Source organism: Aythya ferina (genome assembly GCF_964211825.1).
Source record: "Aythya ferina genome assembly, chromosome: 1".
In the NCBI taxonomy this organism is placed as follows: Eukaryota; Metazoa; Chordata; class Aves; order Anseriformes; family Anatidae; genus Aythya; species Aythya ferina.
The window spans coordinates 187,670,759-187,698,567 of record NC_140296.1 but is presented as its reverse complement, the minus strand read 5'-3'; the positions used below and the strand labels follow the sequence as shown (position 1 = coordinate 187,698,567).

The 27,809-nt window shown below is 34.8% G+C and overlaps 1 protein-coding gene across 6 annotated transcripts in view; it reads right to left on the bottom strand.

Moving 5' to 3' along the window:
* Window positions 1-27,809, bottom strand: part of BRD1 (bromodomain containing 1) — a 59,823-nt gene that overhangs the window by 30,305 nt on the left and 1,709 nt on the right. For 5 of the 6 annotated variants that reach the window (XR_014685910.1, XM_084498289.1, XM_084498290.1 and 2 more), the window contains exons 2-7: window positions 23,341-24,721; window positions 10,564-10,720; window positions 4,035-4,166; window positions 2,700-2,828; window positions 1,578-1,890; window positions 547-807 (exon numbers count right to left, since the gene is read on the bottom strand). Coding sequence is in view for 5 of the 6 variants with exons in the window: in XM_084498289.1 (XP_084354415.1) it covers window positions 547-807; window positions 1,578-1,890; window positions 2,700-2,828; window positions 4,035-4,166; window positions 10,564-10,720; window positions 23,341-24,707 (2,359 nt within the window). In the remaining variant the exon portion in view is untranslated. Of the gene's footprint in view, window positions 1-546; window positions 808-1,577; window positions 1,891-2,699; window positions 2,829-4,034; window positions 4,167-10,563; window positions 10,721-23,340; window positions 24,722-27,809 lie in introns of those variants that run through there. The other variant, XM_084498291.1, reaches the window with a different exon arrangement.

Below are 27,809 nucleotides of genomic sequence, written 5' to 3'. Positions count from 1 at the left end.
ACTGAAATCAATGGGAACTAGCCAACAGTTGATGTAGTTCTGAGACCAGTATTTCAAGGAGGAAGAGAGGCACAAGGGGAAGGGCTGGTTAGACTTAGCTGCCTTGGTTCTACAACATGAAGTTTGATCACTCCCATCAATAGTTAGCTTTATTAAAACACAAAAGAAACAAATAAACAAACCCTACCCTCCACCCTCCCCAAAGAGCCTGCAGATCATAGAAAAGCTACAAATGACTGTAAAAGAGCCAACATTTTCAACACGGTTGACTTAGGCTCACACGATCCCTAATGCATATTTTGGCATTTAAGTGGATTTCTGAAAGTATGAACACATTTTCCACTCAGACAGTTGATTCCTTCTTGTATTACTACAGTGAAAAGAGGTTTTAACTAAAAGGATCATTCTCATATTGTACTTAAGCGGCTATTTATCCATTTAAAAATGAAACATTATATTCATTTATTACACTTTAATTCACGTGATTAGAGCAGCTGATTGAAGAAGTCCACAGTAGTACTAATTTAAACAAGATATAAATCTTACCTTCTTCTTCTCCATCCTGTTCTAGTGCTGCATTTTCTTCTTCAAAACTTCCAATACCTGATTCTATTTGAGGAACTTGGTTGTGTTGCTGACTTAATTTGTTGCGAATACTGCTGATTTCTTTCTTTAAAAGCTTTGCTCTTTTGCTCCTTGATCCACTGGATTTCATTGCACAGGTAAGATCAAGTTTTTCTAGCAACTCTCTCAGCTGTTCTTCCAAGGACATATGCACTCTGTTCGCAGGATTCAGTAATCTATCCACTGAAGTCAAAATATGTATAATTGAAAATGTGTTAGTGTTTCCCATATACTAACAGAAAAAAAAATAATCACGTGCTGAAATTGAAAACTTATCAAGAAGCTACTTAGATTAGTCTCAGTCGCTTTCCATTACCAGTAAAGAAATGCTGGCATGAATTCCAATTGTATAATGTTACTACAATTCTTCTTAATCTGAATTTTGTTCAAGAAATCTAAGCAGTTGAGCAAGGTCAGAAGGAATACAATTAACCTTTCCCACCCTATCAGGTAATTTCCTTCTTGTCAAAGAGCAGGGAGAGATTAGTTATAAAACTAGTGTTATTTTCTTTCACTGTCAACAACTCAGAGAACTGATGTGCATTTCTAAAGGAAGCTGTTTATTTCCCAGTATTACAAGTGTGCTTGATTTTTTTTAATTCAACGGATTATTTAAAAATATACTGAAGTTTACGCATGCTGGTAGTCATTTTCCACTATATATGACCAGATACAACATATGGAAGATGATGCTGAACTTAAAACCTTTTTTCATGTATCTCTTTAAATTAGGCTTTAACATTGTTTTCCAGATTCTGATTTTGACAATGCTTTCTAATGGCAGATCTAGTAAAAGAGAATCAACTGAAACTTTCAAACACTGTCTTTAGTGGAGAAAACAAATTCTAGTCAGTAGACTGAACAGCTACAGTTTTAAGCATTTGTATGGAGTTTACATACACCAAAAATGCGACAAGACAAAAATGTTCAAAAACAATCCAAAAACATCTTACCATCTTCCCAAGAGAAAGGCTGTGGTGACTCAAGTTTAGGCCGTTCAGGTAAGTGCATTCCAGTTTCATTATTATAACCAATTCCTTCGGCATCTCGTCTAGCTTGCCTGAGAACTACGCCTCCTTGATCTCTTAACCGCACTGCAGCTCTATAGAATATTGTATCTTTTGCATTGTATTTCATACAGTTATCTATGATAAGATTGAAGTCTTCTTCAAACTCACTGAGGTTTTTATAGCCTTGAGCATCTAACCGTTTTCGCATGGTAGAGAAATCCATAGGATGTTTTATGTGATCCAAATAGTCTGGAACCTTTGAATAAATATTTAAAACAACAACAAAAAAGGGTAAAACTATGATAAAATTTTCATATTATGGATAAGATAATATCAGCTACTAAATGATCTGCGTGTTTTAACATATTAACACCTCAGATCAAGAACTGCAAAATGTAGCAGAGAGTTACATATCTTGATATTGTAAACATTTATACACCAGTAGAACAGTACATGTTACAAGACTTTGTAGCGTAAGTCTACTAACAAATGCTGAAACTACTTATAACATATACGTATGAAACACATAGTTCTAAAAATGTGTATTTGTGTATAAATACATTTAGATTATGTATTATAAATATATTTTGATTATTGCACACGTACAATACATGCATACTGCATACACACATACATGTAAAAAACCACTTTACATATATATTTCTATACATGTATACATGGATATGCACGTATGCATACATACACACATGTATGTATCACCTATTTTCCTGGTAAATGAAAAACAATTTTACCTCCAAATAATAACATACTATCCATATTTCAATTTTTAAGACGCCCTTCAAATTTTCTTTATCAAAGAATCTTATAACAGAAGATCAGTATGTTGTCATCTTATTTGGCACATGTATTTGCTAAAAATTATTTTGATATATGAACAGATTTTCATAGCAGCATAACTGAAGTTATCAGAATACAGATTAGAAAGTAATACTATTCGGTTGCAACACTGCATTCTGTGATGCCATGAATTGCTTCTACTTATGTTTAAGTATGACTTGGTCACACATAAGGAAAACCCTGGAAAAAAATAAGCTTAAAACATACCTCCTTAAGGTTCACTGGCTGAGCAAATATACGTGCAGAATCCTTTTCCTGCAGCTGATCCAGAACTGATCGCAGAAGTACAGTAAACGGAGTAAGCTGAAGTTCCATAGCAACTTGCTCAATCTTGACCTAAAGAAGTAATAATTACGTAATGAATTACTTTTTATTAAGATACTATTTTAATGTAAGTTGTCTTGCAGCAATAGTACTTTAGATATGAAAAACATTAAAAAACACTACTTCAACTTCAGCTGAAATAGAGAGTTTTCAAAAATAACACTTCTAGATCTTAATGCTACTTTCAGTATCATCAGTTGGCATGGGTCTAACACATGTTTTCAGCTGATAGCTTTATAAAAAAAAAAAAATCATTCATCCCTTTGTTGTACACTCAATTTCAACTCTAGCTTCTCATCCTCTCAGAGCCCGTTTTTTTAATCTGTAATAACTGAATTTTGCTTCATTTTTAATAGTAATTCTTTTCTATTAATAGTAATTCTTTTCTATAGAAGTTATTACATAAGAGATTCATATTTTTCCAACAAAAATAACAAGAATTTAAATGCAATTTATTTAAAGTTAATCTTCATTTGTAATGACATTTTCAAGATGCAAAAAGAGAACCTGAAGAACATTTACAGGCTATATAAACCCCAAACAAATGTAATTTTAAAGACTATGTCCTATACAGATTCCAAACACCATTTAAACAACCAGAATCTACATCTTCAAATACTTGGTCACCCTTCAGAATTGTCGTTATTTTTTCACAATATTAAAACTCCTCTACAGTTTATTTTCAGGACATTTCAAGAGTTATCAACACTGAAACAGTTTTGTTAAGGCAAAAATAAATTATTTATGACACATCTATGGTGTGGGTGCATACACACAAACAGACAAAGCACGTTTTACAAGAATAATTAAAGAGTCCTAAAGGCAAACTTGTTGCTTTCACAGTTTCATATAAAACATTCTCTTCCTGCAGTACTGCTTCCTCCCATCTCTTGTCCTAGCTATCTTAACCCTATAATGCTGTACGATTTAGATGCAGCTTTTTGGTTTTTGTGTTTTATGACAAACAAATAAAAGTGTTCCTCAATAAAGGGACCTATTGGGAAAATGTGATAATCAGATTTTATACATTTCTTCAGAAACCAATTAACTTTACAATGACTCGTTAAGTAACTTTACATATTTTAAACAGCTTGTGTGAGAGTGCATGCACAAACAGCACAGACTTTGCACTACAAAAACTGTGCGAGAATACTTAAATTATTTTTCCTTCAGAAGAGTTTCACCAAATTAAAAAGTAAAATTAAAAGAAATATTTACCTGCTCTCTTTTTAACTTTTCACGCTTACGTATAAGTTCAATTAATAAACGTGCCCTTTCAAGATCATGGCGCAGCCTTTGCCAGTACTTCAATTTTTCTTTTAAGGCTTGCATTTCTTCATCATCTTCTCTCTAAGAAAAGAATCAATAATTTTCAGGAAGTGAAAACACTAATCTCTTTCTATAAGCTAGTTTTATGCAATTATATAGAAGTATTCACTGGAAAGAATAAACTTTTTTTTTTTATATATACATATACATACTCAGTAATAAGCTTCATACTACAATTCTTAATATTTTCAACTATCTAGATGAAAGCAAAAATTGTAAAGCTGAAAAGGCCTATAATGAAGGTTATTTACATCAGAAAAAGCAATATAACAAATAGCAACCCAGCAAAAACTTGGTATTTTCACACCAAAATCCAAACCAGGAAAACTAGCCCTGAAGTGGTCAGTCACTTGATAACCCTTGTAGATCCCTCCCCACTAACTATTGTATTCTATTCTAAGGATCACCAGCTTCTTCAGAAACATCACACAAGCCTGGTAGAAATGAACTCTTACTGTGCTCAACAGTCCACCTCCCCCACCCTCAGAAGAATCAGGAAACGCTTGTAAAAGCATCAAGATCATTCTGACTAGCGAGGACAGGAAATGAAAAGCAGATTGTCAAATAAAATACTAACTTCAAATGGTACTGAAGAAAAAAAAAAAAAAAAAAAGATATCCAGTCATACAACCTGGATGACAATGCACTTTTAGGAAGAATTGTTTAAATAGTACTTAGTTGGATCTGTACACACAGAATACAGCCTTTCCTCTTTGTTTTTACTATTTTTCATAAGAAAAATAAAGATATTGAAATAATACTACCTACAGTATTCAAAAGAGATTTATAAACTCAGAACTGTGGTAAAGAGTAGAAGTCCTGCTACTAGTACCAAGTACACAGAAGAAACATGCTTTGGAGGATTATTACATTTTATGAGAATACTTTAATAAAGAATCTCATGAAAAGACCCACAGTTTTGTATGCTGGCCTGGAACTAGCATAATGCAATATACATTTGGTAAGGGTTTTTTTTTTTTTTTTTTTTTTCAAACTAAAACAAATAAGCAAATCATAAATACATTCCATAAGTTATAAGAAAGTAAAAGAGGATTAAGGAAAACAGGCTAAGCAGGTGAACAGTAACCACACATTACAAACTGTGACACTCATAGAGAAAACATCCCTAATAGAAGGTAATTATAAGTCCTTTAAATAAAGCTTGTGCAATTTTTCAGCCAAAAGGTACTAAAATTGAAAAAAAAAAAAAAAAAAAAAAAAAAAAGGCTGTTTAAAAATATCTAATAGATCTGTGAGTGCTGAGTAATCTACAGGATATTTTAGTGCTTTAAATGCCTTGGAAAAGTAAAGATTAATACCCATGGAAACTATGAAGATAGTTTTATTCAAATAAAACTTCTTAATAAGAAAAATCCGTAGTTGTTAACTAGCTCTGTATCCTGGTACAGCAATCTGGTAACAGCAATTTGTTCCCCTTTTCAAAATAACACAAAAAAGACTGAAAACTGTAACTAGAACTTTCTACTTCCCTTTCCTAAGGTCTTTTGCCACTGACAGTTATTTTGGTTTTCATTTCTTTAAAGAAGCTATGTCTCGAGTTAGACACCTAGTAACTGCTGAAGGTCAGAATATTTCTGAGTAAACTTTGATAGCAGTACAAATATTAGTACGCACATTTTTAATTCCATAGAATTTCCAGAGACTCACTGAAATAGAAAATCTGCACTGACACTAATTGCTGTTCTTGTACACCCCTCCATCTCCAAGTCCAGATCCCACATGTGGAGAAACAACCTGTTGACTGACATATTTATACTTTTTTTCCCCATGGTATTACTGTTTTTGAGAGTCAAAATTCAGCTCTGGCCCTTGTCAAAAGTGGCAGTCCTACCCTTTTGCTTGCACTCATTCAATAGTCTGACAACAAAACCATAGTAGTTTTAAGGTGTGTCAGGAAACCTAAATAGAGCAAGAAGAAAAGTAACTTCGTTGGAACAGGTCTGGTGTAGTTCATTTGGCTAAATCTAAAGGTGCAGCTGCACTTAAAAATATGTATTTTTAAGATTTTTAAAAAACTGAACCACTTGTTTCACCTGCTACAGATATGTCTATGAGATAAATATAATATTTCATTCTCTAAGATAACCAGGTAGGTTTAAATGTGCCAATGTGACCCAAAGCATCTACAGCACCTTGTCTGCTTTTTTCTTGGGCATACATACACTATGTTCCCTCCTTGAAAGTCACTTGGGACTAGGGATTAATGGCAAACTTACAGTTTTGCATCACTTATGTGCAAAGTGATGTTGGCAGTTATACTAGCTGATACCAACTCTTTTAATACTTTATTAGATAACATATACCTTAATTAAATTAAAAGATACAGGCAAGTTGAAAAGAACTGTTGATGCACTGGCTTCCTGTATCTATCTACTGAAAACTTGGATAAAACAAGACCCTTTCAAAATTTTAATTTCTCAAAACCCTGCTGACAAGCACATTTTCTATTAACTTCCTGATAAAGAGTTCTTCCCTCCAAACCTTTCTTTCCATAACAAAGCCAGAAAAAAACTTCTTGCTGACAACGTAAGACAAATTTAGAACAAAACTGATGCTTTACAGTGAACATAGTTCTTACCAAACACCACAAGATGCATTATCCAGGAAACCTAAAACTGGTATTTATTAATATTGCGTGAAAACACTTCTAAGTCTACACACAGAACATACACCAATTGAGAACTCATCTTCAGCTCCATCTCTGACCATAAAGCACATCGTACCAAGTGGGCACACTGTCACTGTACCAGCAAATCACTCCTTATCCTGGATGTGAATATATGGGGACAGCCTCACTCCTTACAGGGACTGCAATTTAACAAGAACCAAACAGGAATAGAATTACTGCTATAACACTGGATCTTGATTGATAGAGTTAGCTTTATTAAGATTGCCTGCTGCTATTCATATGCCAGCCAAAACCATTTTGTGACTGCAATTAGTGTTCTTACTGAAATCTTCACTGCACGTATACCCTTAACCAGCAGCACTTTCAACTTTTCCATTCTTTTTCCAAATAGCAGTTTTCAAACAACCTCTCTATAGCAGCAACAGCTATTCCACTTTAATTTCATGTTTTATTTTTATTCAAAAAGTTTCTAACTGCATGAAAATAATGGGGGTCTAAGTTTATTATTTCCAATATCTTTCCTGATTATGTAGGTGGAGAAAGAAGTGACAGCACAAACCATTCTTTCAGAGGGTTCCTTGCTCCTTCAGCTGGTGAAGTGCTACATAAAATCTTTTTTGTTTAGAACCATTTGTTGATAGATATCACCTTCAAAAGCCCAACATAACTAACCTCTAACACAGTCATTAAGAAGTAATTTTTAAATCATGGGAACACTTCTGCCAAATCTGTTCTACGAAACAAACACTGAGTAGGGATCACAAACACTTGACATCTTGAAATCAGTTTCGGGTTTTAATTCAGAATCCTGATCTTCACATTTCTGTTCAATTTAAATTAAAACCAAACAACAACAAAAAAACAGAACCACCTCTTCTGAATCTGTATTACACTGGCACTTATGTTCCTGTGACTGACTGAAAACCAGAGTTTTTGACATTTTGACCTCGAACCTAAAATCAGGTAAAAACATCTTTCTCATCCAGACCGAAATTAACAAAATCACGCTCACTTGCCCCACTTGACTGGCAAAAGTAATTTGCATCTCAAATTTCTGAGGAGTTTAATAAACAGCCATAGCTGTTTTTAATATATATATATATATATATATATATTTTTTTTTATATACAGCTATGGCTGTTAATTAAAGGCTTCATTACGGTTTGGCCTACACTTGAGTAATGAAGATGACTAACACATCTAATTCTTTGTAGTTATGACTACTCTAAAAGGTATTATAAATACCTCTAGATGATGTTACAGAGAAGACAGTGTCACACACAGGGCACTTGCTACTCACTGAGCAGCACTACCTACATGTTTATCATCAAACAGGTCAATTTAAAACTCAACTTTGCTTGAAAGTTGCATTTTATTTTCAAAAGATGAAGTCCAATTCAATTGTAATTTTTAAGAATAAAGCTTAGCAAGTTCTCCAATTTTTACAAAAGCAACAGTTTCCAATTACTTAGAAAATATTTTCATTATTTACTTAGCTTAAAATAGCATTTTTCTAATTCTGTAATTAGAAAAAGAAATGAAGTAGTGTTTATACAGGAGTGCAAACATGTAAAGGCATTTTAATCAGCTCCAATCCAAGGTCTACATTTGTAATATTTAATGTTTGATCATAATCCTTTTGTTGTGGTAGTCATTATTTAAATCTTTACAAATGTTGCAGTTCTGATGGAACAGAACACACCATCTCAATAGCAGAAGCACTTCTCAATTACCAACTAGTAAATAAATGTTTTTCAGACACCATAACTATAGTTTAAGTCTGTACTTCCACACGAGTCCTGGACTTTTTTGCTTGTTTTTATTTATTTTAAGGACTCAAGTTCACTTAATATTTTGTTGATGTTGCTTTGATGCCCACTATCTGAATAATTAATTTGAGCTATTATCAGGTTAACTGTCAGACACTACTTTGTAGAATAAAAGCTTCTATTACAGAATTAAAGGATTAATCAAAAGAATAAATAGTACAAAAAGGGAACAATATCGAAACATACAAAAGATAACTTTGAACGTAAATTGGCCACTTGTTTAATTCCACATGAAAGGAATAAGGGCATCTCTCCTGTGAGGAAAGGCTGAGCGAGCTGGGACTTTTCAGACTGGAGAAAAGAATGCTGGGGGGACCTTATCAATATATACACATATCTGAAGGGATGGTGCAAAGAGAGTGGAGCCAAGCTCTTTTCAGTGGTGCCAGGACAAGTGGCAATGAGCACACAGCAGGCTCCATCTGAACATCAGGAGGCACTTCTGTGTTGTGTGGGTGATGGAGCACTGGCACAGGCTGCCCAGGGAGGCTGTGGATCTCCCTCCTTGGAAATCTTTGGAAGCCACACGGATGTGGTCCTGGGCAGCCTACTCTGGGTGGCCCTGCTTGAGAAGGGTGTGGCCTCCAGAAGTCCCTTCCAAACTCAGATATTCTCTTAACTGATGATTAGTAGTTTTATGTACAAAAACATAAAAATAATAAAATAAATGCACACAAAAAGGACAGATCAGTAAGGTAGGAAGGAATGCCGAGTATTATTTTTGTGACTATACCAATTCACGATTGATCAACAAATAGCAGCGTAATACAAATGAAATTAATAGTTAAGCTACAAAGGGGGAAAATTTTCAATTTAATTCAAATAAATGATAGTAATATACAAAGTTTTTAAAGTTATAGAACACATTCTGAAGATCTTGAGGTTACTTTACAGTAACAATTCCACTGGAAATCAAACATCTGAAGAATGGAGAGAACTCAGAACTGATATTATCAGTTCATTTTAAAAGGTAACTGGAATGCAGGAAGAATTTTCACACCATGTTTCACAGTGCTTCAAGGACTATTACATGGATCCAGGTATGGAATACAAAAAAAAAGTTTTAGTTACTTTCAAAGTTACTCAGTGCCTTGAAACCAGACAACAGGAGACCTGCCTAAACCTCTAATGTTGCTAAAGTTGTTCATATTACGAAAATGAGAAGCAGAATAGAACTGCTTTATGATTGTGATACAAATCTGCATTGATTGTTTTTTTTTTTTTTTTTTTTTTTTTTTTTTTTTTACAAATTTTAACTGGTAAATGCATACAGCTTAAATAAATCAAAGTTGTTTAAAGATAGGTTGAATTTAACTAGAACAAAATATAAGCATGAATTTATGCCTGCCTATAACTCCACTGAATTGTGTCAAAAGTAAAACTAAAAGTTGCATCATCAGGCCTTTGAACTTCATCCACATCTTGTTCTTTCTTTTATTATTACCAAACAATGTGGACAATAAGGTTCTAACTTGAACACAGAACTCATATGATGTTTAATCTTTTACTCTGTAAAAGTTCATGTTTTTTGTTTATTTTGTTGTTTTTTTTTTAGTTATGCATGTCAAAGAAGAAATCTGTTTTCCATCTGTTAATGGATGGACTAACTCATGGCACATTGATGAATGATTTCTAAAAAAACACAAATCTAAATCAATAATACTAGATAGTTTTGTTGAATATTTTGTGAAACATTTAGGCAAATAAAAGATTACCCTGTGCGAATATTTTTTCAGATTTCACAAGTAAAAAGAGTTAAATAAAAAGAGTTAAACGTGACTTGAATTTGAAACTGTACATTAAAAGTAAGGTAAAGGTTTTACTCAATGCTGAAAAAGAGAAAGTTTTTACTTGGTGCTATGTTTCCTGATTAATTCTTTTACTCTTTAAAATAATACTTTCTGATTTCATTTTCTAAGTAAAAAATTATGTCACCTACCTGTTGTGTGTTTCTTTGTGACTGTAAACTGGACTGCAGCCTTCTCAACAGAGGAACACCATTCCTAGACAGCCTTTTAAGCAACCAGTAACTGTGCACTCGTTCAACAAACTGCTTCTTCCGCTGAATGGCCACCTGATTCATAATCTTATTTAATCTAAAATATGGAAAAACTGATATTGTATTTTTTCCAGCAAAGCATAAAACATATTTGTTTAAGGAAATTTAACATCAGGTATATATATATATATATATATATGAATGTATACTGTACCAACAGCAGTGTAATGTATCACCACATTTTTCTTTCAATTACATCACTTTCAGCACAGTTATCTCTCAACAGTATATTACAATCAGAAATACAGCATCAAGCAAATGTATTTAACAGATATGTTAAGGTACTTTAATGCTAACTGATCCTTAAGGACATCAATTTTTTTCATGATCATTAGTTTTCTCAAGAACAATTCCAGATTAAGGCTGATAATAAAACTTAACGTACATTTTAGAATAAATTTCCTTCTGAAAACAAAACAGAAAGCTTTAAAACCCTACTGAAGTTTTTGTATCACTTGTTGCATGTTTAATATTATCTTCACACAGAATGAATAATTTGTTTCAAAGACAATACATCTACAAAATTTGAACATAAAAACATGTGAATACTCTCTGTACTTGTCAATATAACTTGTATTATTGATCTACTGATATGAATCTTTTGGCAAATAAAGGGAAGAAAAAGAAACGTTAAACAGCTAAACACTTATGATTTTTACACGATGCATATGAAAACATCCACACAGAAAAGCTGCAACAGGGGATGATAAAAAGTCAAGCAAAGTATCTTGATTAAATAAACAGCATTTTCTCCAAACTCTGTTTAACACACAAATATTGTTCACATTGCACTTTCCTAGAATCTAAATTGCACAACTACCTCGAGTGCTATTTTTTAAAATAATGACAAACTTGCCTGTTAAAACAACAGGAGTCTCGCAAAACATGACATAAACAGCTCAACATTTACAAATATAAGTTCCTTTGAAACAGATCTTCAACGCTGTGCCTACAACATTTTGAATTCACAGTGCAAAAGTACAAAACCTTGATGGTTGTAGAAGTTTTTGTCTTTCTTTGATATTGCAGGGATTTGTGGCTGATGGCAGCCCTTGCAAAATTAACACCAGGTGTCCCAATATACCAACCACCTGCACTGTCAGAAGGGTTGTTCATTCAGTTGGGTGAGTCAGAGAGAGGAAAGAATTTCCCAGAGCTGGATGCAAGACAGAGTTACAGAAAGGATAATATGAATGAACAAAAATCTGTTTGTTCTCCAGGCAGTATACTACTACCTGTAGGAAAACTCTACAATGCATAGCACTAGATCTGTCAAAGACTGTCCAATTAAATTTAATAACAAAATAGGCAAAAAAAAAAAGTCAAGAGGCATCCGTACCATGTACCAAACAGTACCATGAAGCATTTAAATAAAAATTCTGAACACTTACATATTGTTTTTTTGTAGCTTTTTCCCTTTTAGTATTAGGAATAAAGCAGTTTCTCAGCTAAATGATAGAAGTAGTCAAATACATAAAATATAAAGTTATGAGTAGTCCTTTAGTAAAATTATTTTTAAGAATGCTTTGGAAGCTTGAACAGTATTCTTCAAACAAACATGCATGCGAGTCTACCCAGAGCTTGACAAAGGCCATTTATCCCTGGTTGTTTTTTCTTGGCTACATAAAAGGTAAGATGCAATAGGTCTACTCAAGATTATGCTACATGTAGCTACAGAGCTTTCAATCATCATAGGGTACAGGCAGAGCAAACACAGGTCTTGAAAATACAGTCCCACTTTGTCCTTCAGCATTCTTGATAATTTCTAGCTTAACTTACAGGTAAGTTAGAAAGTCTTTCACTAACTTACTCTTAAAAGCCTTTCACAGGCAAAACAGGCATTAATATAACTATATTAAACTTCATATACAAGTTAATTGTATACAATCACAGTTAATTATATAATTTAATCAAAAAAGATTACGGTCATCTCTGTCTTGAAAATAGCAAAACCTACTGAAGTGAATCAAAAAAGCAATCAAATATATACCTATTTGGAGAGATCTGAGAATCGTAACTCCACATGAAGAAAGGTGCACTGGCTTCACGCCCATCAGATGTGGCAAGACTACGCAAACATCTTTAATTAGAGCTTTAAGTACATCTGCCCATTCACATAACAAACCATTCTATTCTTAGATAATTATGATAGCAGTGTGCTAGAAAAAGCTTTAGGAGAGATGTTTGCAGAAGATATTTTCCAGCTTTCAAAATAAAAACAAGCAGAAGGTAGTTCACAGTGTAGAAACAACCTAACAAGTTGTAGGAACCTACTGTTCTCTCCCTACCCTCCAAATAAAACCAAAGCCTGGCTGTTCATATTTCATTTAGACACCAGGCTTCGGCAGTAACACTATAACGTGAATCACCTTTTTGTTTCTCAGAATGCAGAGGTCAGAGGCTCTTCACATCACACACATCTACAGAGCAGATGATCTCAATGACTAAAGACATTACATCTGCCATTAGCCCCTGAAAACCCTATAGTACAGTTTGTTGATCAACTTTTTGTTTAGTCAGACACTCCCAGGAAGACTTTCACTGTCTGAAATGCTTCACATTTTGACAGATGATACAATCATGTGGGAGAAATAAGACAGGATTCACCTATTGCCATAAAACCCTAGAAGTAGCTCAGCCCAGGTACTGATTTTGAAGGTCTTGCCCTTGACAGAGCTAACTACCATCATGGGAAAGTCTTACTCGGACTCAAAGATAAATTCAGCTGCGGTGAACTTGAACATACACATGAAATTAAACACACATACGTATCAGTCTTGAACACGGTGCTTTCTGCTACCTGAGCTAGAACTAAGGTCTGAAACATTGAAACTAATTTTTCAAACAAAATTTGAAATCCTTTGATGTCCTTAGGGAGCTTGCTGCATGCTTCACCTCCCCCTCTTCCTCCCTCCAATAAAGAGATGTAATATTAAAGAAATTATTGAAGAGTTAATATATATATAAGTCAGATAAGAGAGCTGTTTGAAGAGTTCATAGTTTTGCAATCCAGGATCTGACTTGCATAAGACAGGACTAACTGCTGTACTATGCTGTCAGCTCCCCCAGGAAGAAGCAGAACTTACAGAAGAATTTACATCACCTCCCAGAATGACACAAAATACACCAGTGACAGAAATTACTGCCAAGGTACAAGGTACCCATCCACCCTAGAGCTTTTGCCAACTATAACATCATGAAAGAATAATTATCTCTAGTGTTTTTATTTTGTAAAAGCAAGTGTTTACTGTAAATCTAGCATTGTGCTAAGAGAATATAAGTCAGATTTAAAGTGCACTGTAAACACAGGTGTATTAATTTAACCCATAGTGCTTTATCTTCAGAAATAATAGCTAAGCCTCATCACAATGAACTACTTTATCTCCCTCTTTTTTTTAATATATATATATATGTATATATATACATATATATACACATATGTATGTATGTATATATCTGTTGAGACTGCCAAAGAAGCTAAGACTACTGTTCCAGACAGCCCACAAAGAAGGGAACATAGGATCACACACTTGAAAGGCACTACCAGCATTATTGCTTCCTCTATAACTGACTTCAGACATATCAGAAAATGAAAAGTCACAACTATAGTGGCTACAGAAAGCAAGCACGAGAGATGAGAACTGTCCTTGCTGCCCACGTTCCTTAGGGAACGGAGAATTAGTTAAGACAAAATTCCCAAGAAGTCTTCTGAAATGGATGACGTTGTGTTAAACAATTTCCTTTCTAAATACTTAATCAACACAATTAAGCTAAACAAGTTTTCAAGCTGTAATTCAGTGTAGCAAGAATTGATGTTCTCAGGCCTGAAGAGCAGCTCAGCATGGCTCACAGCACATTGCTTTTACCCCTCAACTTTTCACTTATTTAAAATAAATAATATTGGAGCATCACAGATAACCTATAAATAAGATTTATGTATTTCTTTAAATGGTTTCTCTTTAGCCTTATAAGTTAACAGTCAGAAAAAAAAGAACATATTTTAGATTTTTCAAAATTTCTTAAACCATAGTTGTTCTCCCATGATATTTGGTACTCTCAATATGTAACTGGTCCCATAACAGAAGCATTAGGTTTCGAGTTCACAAACCCAATGATACTGATGCCTGTTGTAGCATCCCGACCCAACCATTTTCTCAAGGAACCCTGTCTGACCACTGCAGCCTTTTGATGTTTGGCACCACCAGGCATACTCCCCATTGACTTTTTTTTCCTGGGGGAATACATCCCAGTGCTATGCAGTTACAAGAACATTTTCAGAACTATTATATATTTGTGCCACAGGCAACCAAGAAAGCGAACACTACTTCCCTCCCCCAGCCCCACTTGTCTCCTACTGTAAAACACTGACATGCGCTACAAACATGATATGGAAATATCTTAGAATCCCATGCTTATCTTAAAAGAGAGACAGTTTGCTTTTCAACTGAAGCTTTCAAACACCATCTGCAGTTCCAAGCCTGAAACTATACTCCAGTTGAGAATAAATTATGGCATTAAAAATACAAGGCATTTACAAAAGCAACAGAAGGATAAGGAGAGGAAACTGTTTTGTTTTGAAAAGGTAAGACAGACTCAAATTTAAGATTAAAGTTAATAAACAAAAATTCCTTACCCAAGCTGTTGTATATCAGCTGCCCTACTCTACCCCTGTCCTCACACGGAGAGGCTTGATATCTCCCCTGCCAACAGCAGTACTCCTAATGGTCAAAGACATCTGAACTAAGATGTGAGAAGTAACACTAGTCCTGTATTTCTTCATTTTTTAGCTAAGTGCATAGAATATTTTCCCTCAACACAAGAGATCTGCTGTTGTGATATTAGCAATCTCAGAACTTCCTCCTTCCTACGGGTGGCTGCCTCCCTCTACCAGTTTCAGCGTAGCTGTCTCTGTGGCAACTACAGCAACTGGTTACATGGAGGAGTAAAAACATTACCTTTTGTGACTATGTGGCAGTTCAGCATTGAAAAGCCAGCAATAGATAACCTACTATTTTCTATTAATCATCACTGATTGCTGCACGGACAATGCTTGCTGTCTAACCCCACTGATATTGTTTTAAGAATTCTAATACCTCAAGATTTATACAGTATCTCTCCATCCTCAAGTTTTCAAAAATACAATCCAGAAAGATAAATTCCATCTTAAGGCTAATTTTGTTGGGTTTTTTGTTTGGTTGGTTGGTATTTTGTCCCCCTCCACCCCCTGGATTACTTTAAGTAATTCTGGCAGAAGGAACTTCAGACGAGAATCAGCAAGATTCAGTAATAGTAAATACCCACCCACTAAAACCAATCAAATTTTAAACATGAACTAAAACTAGTATTTTAACTACTGTACTTCTCCTAAGCCTGCAGTATTGATTTGTGATTTTGTATTTTCCTTTATCCATCACAGCTGGATTAAAGCTTCATGTAAAATACCAGCAAAGACTGACTTATACTCCATAAAATTATATTTAGCATCACTAGAATACCCAATGTCTCTTGAACTGTGGTAATACCCATAAACAATCGAATGACATTCCACTTCACTGTGCGAATAAAATACCCCTATTTTCAAATACAAAGGCTGCAGATATGTTTTTAAAAAGCTGTCAGAACAAAACACGAAATATCTAAATTGAATTAATCGTTACTAAGGAAACCGTGCATCCAAGGCTTTCAAGCCTTGCTCAGCAAAGTTCCAGAGAACATACCGAGACTCCCAGGAAACAGGGAAAAAAAAAAAAGCACACAAATATTAACTACAAACAATTACAGTAATTCCACTGACACTGACTGGAAAAGAATTAACGGAAAAATGGAACAAAAAAACAAGCTGGGGAAGTTCCTGCTTTGGGAATTGGAATGAGTTCTGGCACCTGGCCAAGCACTCCTCCTAGCTCAAAACTTCAAAACTTCAGCTCTCAGAGGTGTACATATTTTATATGTTTTAACATTCCAGATAGTAAATTTGCCTCTCTCTGTTAGGTTAAGTCTGATAATATATTTTTTTTCCTCTGATATATTTCCCAAAGCCTCAAAGTGTCTTCAGGTTCCTATTTATTACTCAAAATTTTATTGGTATTTAATTTGATTTTTACTGAACACATAGGAAACATGCTTCATGCTTCAAGTGACTGAAACTAAGCAAGCAGCTTGGAAGTTTTCTTAGGTAGAAAGTAGAATGTTGCACTGAAGGGCTTAGAAAATGCTACATTAATTCCAGTCCCTTCTCTATTAGTGATAACAGGTTACTTTGTTCCTATCCTCCCAATGAACTCTGTGACCTTCAAAACCTTTGGATAAGGTAGAGGAAAAAAAAAACAAACTACAGCAGCAACAAAACCCAGTCACACTGGAAAACTTCCTTAGCCTCCTCAGAAAAAAAAAAATCACAAGCACAGATTTCCTTCTGCCTCTTTCTATACATCTTAGGGTCATGACTTTTCTTTGAAAGCGTTCAAAATATTTGCTTTCATTGAAGGAGTCATAACCATACTGTCTATGATTTTGAAATATAATCTCTAAAGCTAAACTCACATTAGCAAACTAATAAAATATTAACCCAAAACAGACTTTTGTCTATAATGGAAATTAAAGCTTTAATTTACAATTTTTTTGCGCATTTTGTAACTTAGACTATTGAATAAAAAAATAAAAAACAACAAACCGTTCTTAAGACAATTCATACAGAAAATCTTGATTTTGTATAGAATTAGAAGATGTATCACCCTCTAGTCACCACAAAAAAAAAAAAAAACAAAACAAAAAAACACACATAATGGAAGTTCACACAATTGCTGAAACTCAGAAGCACCAAGGGAAAAAAAAAATATTTCAAGTAGCTGTGGTGTTTTATTACTGTTAAATTCAGGTCATGAATTTTGACCTCCCTAACTTTAAATCAAACCCTGAGGACGCACAGGGCACTAATGATGCACCATGCCAAAATATCTAACATATTTTAATTCCACTTCTAAGCTTCTTTGACCCGTACACACAAAATAAACAAAATACACACACACACACAAAAAAAAAAAAAAAAGAAAGAGAGAAAATTTTACCTATAGTATTTTCCTGTATCCCTTTTGTAAAAAGGGAGTGTTTAAATATGAGGCATCATTTCCACCCTAAGGATGAGGGAGGAATCACCCCCCCAGAAATCAGCCAATATTTGGCTTTTATTGCCAGATACAAATATGCTCTGCCCTCTCCTCCTCCCCCCTCCCTTTTAAATTAAATTCCACTTCTTTTTTTTTTCCCTTAAACACATTTACTAATTCTTATCTAAAAAGGCAACTGCAGTCAAGATGAACTGGCTTGAAAATAAAGCTCATCAGTTACTGTTTTCATTATTATTTTGTTTGCTTTAAATAACGCTGAGGCAAAGCTGGAGACCACTCTAGAACTTCTTTTCTCGATTTAGGCAATTATTTATTTATTTATTTTTAATTTAAGCAAGAGGGGTAGGATGACTTCAATAGATGACATCTACGCATAGAGAAGGTTTTGAAGTTGATCCACCTGATAAGAAACATCGGTGACTGACTGTTGGTGGCATCCCCTTATACTTTACACCTAAGTGGTTCCACCACCTAGGTGCAACCGTAAGGCCTATCTCCATCACGCTCTCCTATAATTAAAATAAGGATCATTGTGGGGAAGTATATATACACACGTATGTATTCAAGCTAATAAGCATATGACTAATAAGCAATGGTCTGCATTTATATGGCTTCATTGCAACACTGGTCCTAGTAGCATTATCCAATGTTTTTTTCTGATGTTGAACTTTAAGTAGTATTTATTGTTATTTTCCCACACTTACGATCTTTCAGAAAGTATTAGAGAAAACCAACGCACTAAAACATCAAAATAAACACCAAGAAGAAACCCTCAAGCCACATGTACAGTCAAGATGCATCATCCACAAGAGCAGACTGACAGTATTTCAAAGGCCTTCATGTATGTTTCTTCCCACTTATATAGTGTTTCATCCATCACTTCCTCTTCATTTATTTTTCTGGTCCATGCTCCACTTTAGAGGCAATGAAGATTCCTGTGTCTAGATATCATAACTACAGTTAATTGTTAAGAAAGTAGGGTAATTTCTACCAGATAAATTACAAAACAAACACACACCAGTTCTGCCTTGAGACACACAGCTACAGAAAGCCGGTCTTACCACCGGGAACAATGTGCTTTCTAATCACAGCAAAGGTCAACATGGAAAATTCTGGTTATACAAAACACCTAAGTGTTAATTTCTAAAGACAGCTGAAAATATCTTTGTCTTAACATTTTTTTCTTAGTTATCTGCTTGCTGCTTAGCTACTTTCATAAATACCCTTCATGCTTTTTCAATAGTGTGATGTAACACAGCTGACAGATGAAAAGCAAGCACAATGCCTTGTTCCTATCTATTATTAAAGTGGTGGTTCTTTCGCTTATTTTTTTGTTCCCTGTACAAGTATTGCATTTCAAATGCTTTCTTAATTACAGACATTACATATATACCACATAGAAACAGAAACTAAAAATGAAAGCAAATATTTATATACTTTAAAATGTCTGCTTCCATTTACTAGAGCAGTAACTGCACGAATAGTGTTTTTAATGAAACAGATTACAGTGTCTCAGCATGTATTTCCAAAATACTGAAGATTAAGTATTTTATTTACTTTTCCCCCAAGTATATGTCCACAAAATCCTAGTTATACAAGATTTTTAGACAACACAAACACTACTATTAGCTTTGCTTTTCATAAAGCAATCACATCCTAGATGCCTCTTTCAGCACATCAAATCAAGAGACTACACCAAAACAACGTTTTTCATAATATAGAACCAAGCACTCAAAAATAAGAGAAACCAGATTAGTTGTAATGTTCTCTCTGAAAACTTCCTTTGTGCATCCATCCTATTCACTGAGTAAGGTAGCTGTTATAAAGGTTAATGACAGGTAGCAACAGGGTAAAAAAAAGAAAAAAAAAAATCACAAGAAATGTGCAGAGCTAGTACAAGTTAACTCATGCAGACAAGAAACAAGGTTTAGATTGTCAAGTCAACCACAAAAGCCAGAATTTCCTAACTCAGAAATTTTGGGCCTGCAATCTAAAGACAATACTTTTTGTACTTAATTAAGAAAAAAAAAAAAGACTAATTTATTTAACTAGGCAAAATTCAACCATCACACATCATCGGTGAACTATGCACCTGCACCTTGGCACTGCAAAAACAATTTGCCACTGTTTCCAGACAAATTAGCTGGTAACAGCAGGAGGTTGGCATTCTGACTTTATTGCCAAAGCACCCAGGTACTGCCTGTCCCTGTCATACAGAGCTTTGGCTGGAGGCAACATCCTTCTCCCCTGCCTCCTCCCACAAAGTGTGTAGCTGCTCTGACACTTCCCAGAAGCATGAGACTAGATTAAGCTCATTTCTGTATCTTGAAAAAAAAAAGAAAAAAAAAAAAAAGAAAAAAGAAAATTAAAAAAAAGAAGAAATAAAGAAAGAAAATAAAAAAGAAAAAAAAAGCTGATGAATTCAATAGAAGCAACAATTTTCAACACTTTATATTTCAACAAAAAATAAGTGGAATTTCTTACTGAAGAGAGAACACACTTCTGTAGACAGAAAGATCTGATGCAAATCATGTATATACATATGAGATTCCCCATTAGTCTCGTATACTATTCCAAGTGCTAAGCAACTTACTAAGGAGCCTGCACTGACAGCACTGAAAACTGAAGACACCTCCAGGCTCTAATGTGACATCCTGCACCTTTGAAAGTGGATACTTAGGTATGGACTTCCTAAAAAAAAAATGAGGTAAGAGAGGATAGATGCCCAGAAATAAAAAGAAGGGAGGGGAAACAAGCATTCATCTCCTATTACAACCATTTAAAATCTTCTGACCCTACACTACACTCAGTAGTTCCCAGATGACAAGTCTGTGGGGCCATATAATAGACAGATTATAAATGACTAAGGAATTACGACCTGTGTAATTTGAAGTAGATACAGAAATTAATGAGTTACAAAGAATTGTCAAAAATTATGAAGTACATTGTTTTACACCAGTATTTTTAACATACCTTGAATATTAAGACAGATGTCTTACAGTACAGAATTATTATAATTGGTGTCAGTGTAATGTCCAGTCTTCTACATACACTCAACAACAACATACATCCCTTCTACCTTCAGCTAAACATGAAATGTTTAGCTGAACAAGAATGGTTTCCCTGAGCAGGTGTGCTCAATGGCTACATCCACCAAATATTGTCCTGCTCACTATATTCTTCACATTTGTGTACTAATGCAGCTATAGTGTAGATATTAATGATGAAGAAATTACACCAAACCAAATACCACCACAAGTGTGCACTTCTGATACAGAATACAGTATCAGAAAATTGTATTTTGTCAACTAATACAAATATCTATGCTTGCATCCAGTAATATGAAGCTGAGCATACATGGAATACAGTTGACCCTCTGCAGTTCTGGAAAGAAGTTTAGAAATCAATACCCTTTACAAGTCTGTTCCTTGCATGCAACAACATGTAAAAAGAACTAATACAGTTCTGATGATAATATCCTTTTAGTGTTGGTGTCTGACAAGTTACCTGTGGCAAGCATTACCAGTGCTACAACTGAGAACATGCATTCTAGTTCTCAACTCTCACATAGCCCATTGTCTTTTGTAGTATATTCAGAGAAGGAGAAAAAAAAAATCAATCAGGATTGTCTTAATTCAGTCAAAAGGAAATTCTTTTATATGAGCTCCCCCTCCCATGGACAAAAGCACCATTTCAAATAACAAGATTTGTTGCTAACTGTCAACTTAAGCCTTTCTTCAGTGTATCACCAAACAAAATCAAGCAAATCACAGAAGTGAACAGTGTAACCATCTGATGTTTGCAAACACCACACAGGAGCTAAAGGTTGTTTGTCAAAGTCAATATATAGCTAGCTACATACACTAGCAAATCTTATTGCAGGAAGGCATTGCAATCTCAAAACATTACTTATTTAGATTAATTTAAGTGGTTTTAAATGTTCACTACCTAAAACTTTGGATCCAGCTTTCAAAAAGCATGGTTTATTTATATTATCCTAAGAACCTTGTACATGATTAAGCTGCACATGGGAATTGGTGCCTTTTTGGAGAAACTTTCTAAAGTGCTATTATTAACTTCAATAAGAATTTAATTCAAGGGTTAAGCAAACATACTGATGTTGTAAAAGCTGGTATCAAAACAAATACTCAATAAAGGCAAACTTGGTTTTAGTCCCAATAGTCCGATTTTGCATTTTTTTTAGCAGTGAGTTATTTATCAAATGTTCAGCAAAACCAAAGTTGTATCTTTCTAACCCAGAGCTTTTCTTCATTACTCATATCCCCAAAACACGTATTTCTACTGCTGAAATGCATTAAAAGTGAAAGAAATCTGAAATGAGACAATACAGCTCTTTTAAACTACGATGTAGCTAATCTAATTGGTTCCAAAACCTTTAACCCCTGAAACAAAGATAAACAACATTTCCATTTTGCTCCATTCTGTTATTACATATGAAAACACCACTTGAACCACCCCCACTTTCTCAGGCAGGCAACACTTCTCTAGCCTCACCAGATCTAGAGCCATCTGCAAGCCCCCTGCTCATCACTGTTAAAATACAAAAACATGGCACATTAAATGTAAAGGGCAACTTCAGCTCTGGTGTTTATATTTGCAGTAGTAATAAAAGCTTCTGCGAGAACTGCAACAGGTACACTAGTAGAAGAATCAGCTTAAACAGAACTTCTTACAAAGAATGAATTTGTAAGTGAAGACATGGTTAGGATTAAAACTCATTTGCATGTTCATTAATTATTTTTTGTTCAAACAAAGATTACACTAAAGTTATAGAACAGATTTTATATCAGAATTGTATGGGAGAGCACATTCGTTTTTGGTTACATGACTAAGAAAGAATGCAACTAATTTACAATCAACTTTTCTAAAATAAAAAAAAGTACACAGGTTAGCAAATTCCTCAAATTCTTCATAAATGCTACTGTATTTGCAAAAGGAAAATGCAGATATAGGAGAAAAATGAAAAATTACTCTGCACTGCAAGAAGAGTATTTCTTGGAGGGCTTGTTGTACCCTCATAGATCTTAAGGTACAAATTTATGCTTAAGTTATGTGAGATGAAACAAGATTCAAATTCTATATATGCCAATTTAATTTTTATTTTGGAGGTCTTAAGGTTAGGAAAAGAAGTTCAGATTCCCAAATTATGAATACATTTAACCTTGAGCTTGGCTTTTTAAAATGAATGTCAACTACACAAGCGATTTTGAATTCAGTGGATAATTTTCAAAAGTACAGCAGACAACTGCACACACAACATCATTTGGTCTGACAAAAAAAAAGTTTCTGAATTCAAGAAGTCAGACCACTTACTAACTTATCTAAAGAAGTTACTGCATTTTTAATGCAATTTCACTAAAGTACAAGGTACATCGTTCACTCTGAATACAGCCTTTAAGGAAGACATAGAAGAAACATACAAAGGCTTTAAGTCAGTATCTAAAAGCATTGGCTTAAGATTAAACAGGTAAATACATAAAGGTTTCTCTCACTTGGATGGTTTGCTTACCTCTGGGGGGGGATATAAGGAGCAGATACTGTTGGCATAACTGTACAGGGTTCAACCACTGTTTTCTTGGCCTTTTTTGTCTTTTTTCTGACTTTTGATGTAGACCTAGCAGTTCTGACTGATCCCTCCTTCCTACAAACACCGTTTTTGATTTCAGCTTCTCCATAAATATTTAGAGGTCTCCGTATGCAACCTGGTGGAGTATGTACATCACAATAGGCAGTCTTTTTTACAGAGAACGTTGTCCCACTGCCAGTTAGTTCTTTCACAGGTTCCATTTTCATATATAGACCAGCTTTTTGAGCACACGTCACATGGAATGCAGTATAGCAGTTTGCTTTGTGGCACTGGATGCAGGCACCAACACCTTTCTGTTTACAGAGGTAGCATGTTAACTTCCATCTGGCCGGGGGAATGTTCCTGACACCATCAATTGGCTCGATAAAAACTGTATTGGCAAATCCAACTTCTGGAATCCACAAAGCACACACAACATGTCCCCAGCGATCATCATCAGTCTTTTTAAAGGCACCTCCCTTGTTTGGGCACAGCACACAGTCTACAGGCCGAGAACGGGACTGCAGACAGTGTCTGCAGAGCCACTGACCCTCAGGTATATATGGCACCCCATAGCATTCCTGATGTACTGCTAAATTACACATATCACAAAACAGGATTACATTGCTGTTCTGACATTCACCATCCATGCATATACAACACACCGCATCTTCATCAATTAAAGACTGATGATCACCCTGTTTTTGGTTCTCACAATAAGACTCCTTTTCAAACCTATCCATAAGGAATTCAAACATGTTTTGTGAAACAACTGACACTCCATCACTTTTCCGCTTTTCATTTATTATTTCTAACCACGCATAATCTTCCTCATCCATGTCATACTCAACTTCATTATCAAGTTCTTCTGCTGACTTCTCAATGAATTTGTAATAAACTGGAGGTCTCCGAGGAGCTGAAGGGGGACTGTATTCAACAATCCGTACTTTTGGTTCTGGAAGAGGAGTTGTTGTAGCAGGTATACCGTGTGAGCTCGGAAGAACTTCATTTTTCTTTTTCACTTTGTTATTTTTATGCCGTTTGCTTCTTAGACAAACTGGTGGTCTTTCACTATTTTCCTTATTGCTGTTGCATTCACTCATTTCCTGGGCTGTAAGATCATCTTCTAATATAATCTCTAAAGGATCAAAGATACTGATCCTATGCAGGCGACCTTCAATTTCTATTTCAACCATTCTTTGAGCTTGAGCGTACGTCAAGGTTTCTCGTGTAGGGGAGTGCTTAATACTGCATGGGGAAGAAGAATGCCTTGCTGCCGATACTCGATGGCATCTTCCTTTTCTCCTCATTTGGTAATGTTTACCTAGAACGAGAGCAACAGTTAAAACTATGAACTCTGAAAAATGACTTGAAAATGTTAGTTTTATTATACTAAAAGAAATAACTTAAGTCCTATGGCTCCCAAACCACCTATCCAATTAGAAGAAAAAAACTAGCAACAACAGAAAAATGCTTCTCACCCTTGGTTTATAAGACTGCTCAGGCTTGAACAAAGTAACTTGATGATAAAATGATCTCCTAAATGCTAGCTTCTCTAAGTAAACACAGCTATATAAAATCCATAATAAAAATGCTGCAGAAGAGCTAACGGGAACAACTCTGCATAAGAAAAAAAGAATCAGAAATGCCACAGAAAAATAATAGAGCTGTTACATTGGAATTACTGTATTAAAGATTTTCTTAAAATTGCTGAGTAACTAGAATTGCAATTAAAAATGCAGTTTCTTTTTTTTTTTTCCCCTGAGCTTCAGATTTTTCAGATTTTTTTCCTCTAGGTCTCCCATCTGAAAGTACTAACATAATCCTGAAAGTTTTTCCCACAACTGTATCCAGTGCAGTTTGAAATACATTAACAGCTCAGTTAGTACACCTATGCTTACAGCTAGAAAAACATATATACCTCCAAGTTTGACAGCCTTTTTTTTTTTTTTTTTTTTAAAATTCTTCATGAACCTATTATTCTTTACCTTACTATACTTACCCACAGAAAGGGTTCTAAAAGCATTGTATCTGAGAATCACATCATTGCCATGGCCACAAAGTTACCAGCATCAACACACATTTTACTGTTTTACATAACTCCCATAGTAGCAGGCTGAATCCCAGTCAGCACCAAAACTTTTGAATACAAAAGAGATGCTCGAAATGACAAGAACACAATTAAACTTGCAGTGACTGATACAGTGAAGTATGGGCTGCAGTTATGAAATATTCCGCTTGTAATTTGACTTAGGCTCTGAGTACACACTGGGTGCATCTGTGCGTGCACGCATCCCTCAAACCCTTGTCCCTCAATCCATTCTTCAAGAGTTCTCCTCAGCAACTGGAGTAGGCAAGTATCTCCCTGTCTTTAAATTCAAGCCCAAGCTCTTTATAAATGACATAATTTCCAAGTTTATCAGCTGCTGGAACAAGATCAGCACCCATTACACACAACATACCAAAAAAAAAAATAATAGACTTTTTTTTCCCTAGCATGAAGCACCGTGACTAGAACAGGAATGCATTTTGGCTACAGAAATTCTCATTAACAGCTTCCATGCTTACACTCTATATGACACATTCCCTTCCCACCCCCCCACAAAAAAGAAAGGCTGAACACTATTACAGAACCAACCAATAACCTCAAGCTTAAAAGTTCTTTTACTCCCCTTCCTAATAAATCATTAATAAAGCAAACTTCAACCTCAGGTACAGAAAAAAAAAACAACTCTTGATCTTTAATCACCTGCTTAAAGTATTATTAGGGCCTCCTATTTTAATTCTGAACAGACAGAAATACTGCGACACTAACAAATTCATGTCAGTGTCACCTATTAGTTAAAATAACTCAGCTAGCATCAGCACGTATTGCCAAAAGAGCAGACAATTACAGAGATCAGAGCACAGTTATTGTCACAAAGCACTGTAGCTATTTTATGAAGAAAATAGCAAAGCCTGGAACAATTAATACACAAAACATCCTGTGCAGCCTGCCTTTTGCTTTTGTTGTCTGACACCAATTTCAAGAAATCCACCTTCAAAGTCCCGAAGGAATTCATTTTAAGGGAAGACTAGACAATTTAGGCAACAAGTGTTAAAAGCAGCTCTTGAGAGGGTCTTATCTATCTGCTATCACAAACTGACCTTGGTTTCCCAAAGAGAAATTAAAAAGATGAATCTAAGCTACCCTTATTATTCATGTAAAGATTAAGCGTATTACTCACAGATCTGACTTTTACACAGATATTCCTTAATTCTTATTACTTGTTTTTATAGCACAAGCTCAAAACCAGACAACAGTCAATGTTTAATCATCACACACCTCTGATCTGCTCTTTATAAATAATGGAAGAATAAAAAAGGTTCCACCTCTTCAAACAAGTTTGGAGAAATATTTAATAATCTAAATCTGTTAAATAACATAGGATTAAATTAGACCTATTTCTTAACTCCAGAAGTTTATACCACTAATGCTGTTACAGAAGGCCCACTAACTAGAAACAGACATACGGATAATTTAACTGCAATTAGAAGTTAGTTCCCACAGTTTCACAATAGATTTTGTGATTCAGAGGCCAAAGATATCACCATGACCCTGATTTGTTTATTAACGTGAACAAATATGAGAGATTTTTATAGCTAGTACATGATGTGTCAGTGTACAGCAACCTACTACAGATCAGTATGGTTTCATTTTATGGTATTTTTTGATACTTGTCTTGAATTTAGTCACCAATAAAAACAAACAAATAACAAAACCCTGATCATTTAGTTATGTTCATCTCACACAATTGCACAATTTTGTCTAGATGTAAAGGTCTGTGTTTTCTCTTTAAATCTCTCTTCCTACAATTATGAACAGATACATAACCAGCCAAGATATTCATGAAGACAGCCAGTGTTCTGAACAAACTACTGAGGGAGACATGGGAGGTAGCCTTCAGAATCAAAAATTGTGCTACTTGTCCACATTTAATTATCTAACCTAACCCAGTATTACAGTACTATAATAATAATTTCCAATCTCTCTACACCTATCTTCCTGAAATTCTTAGGCACTGCTGCAAACAGACAACAAGAGGAAGAAACTATTTTGAAGCACGTGCATTCTCACCAAGGACTACTGCCAGAAACGTCAAACTGTATGAATCAGTGCTAAACAGTGGCTGAGCTAACATCTAAGCACCTTCCTTGTAGTATTCAACTGTACATAAAGCTCAATCATGAAGCAAATTATGATTTGCTGGTACAATGGATACCCTACACATATAACGCAGTGAACACAGATCTGGAATTGGCACTAATCTGGCATAATTTCACTGAAACTTAAGTGTGAATAACCTCAGCACTCCAGGAGCCAAAGCAGCAGTAGCTTTGTTTTGTTGCCCTCACAAGTCTTCTATTTGCAA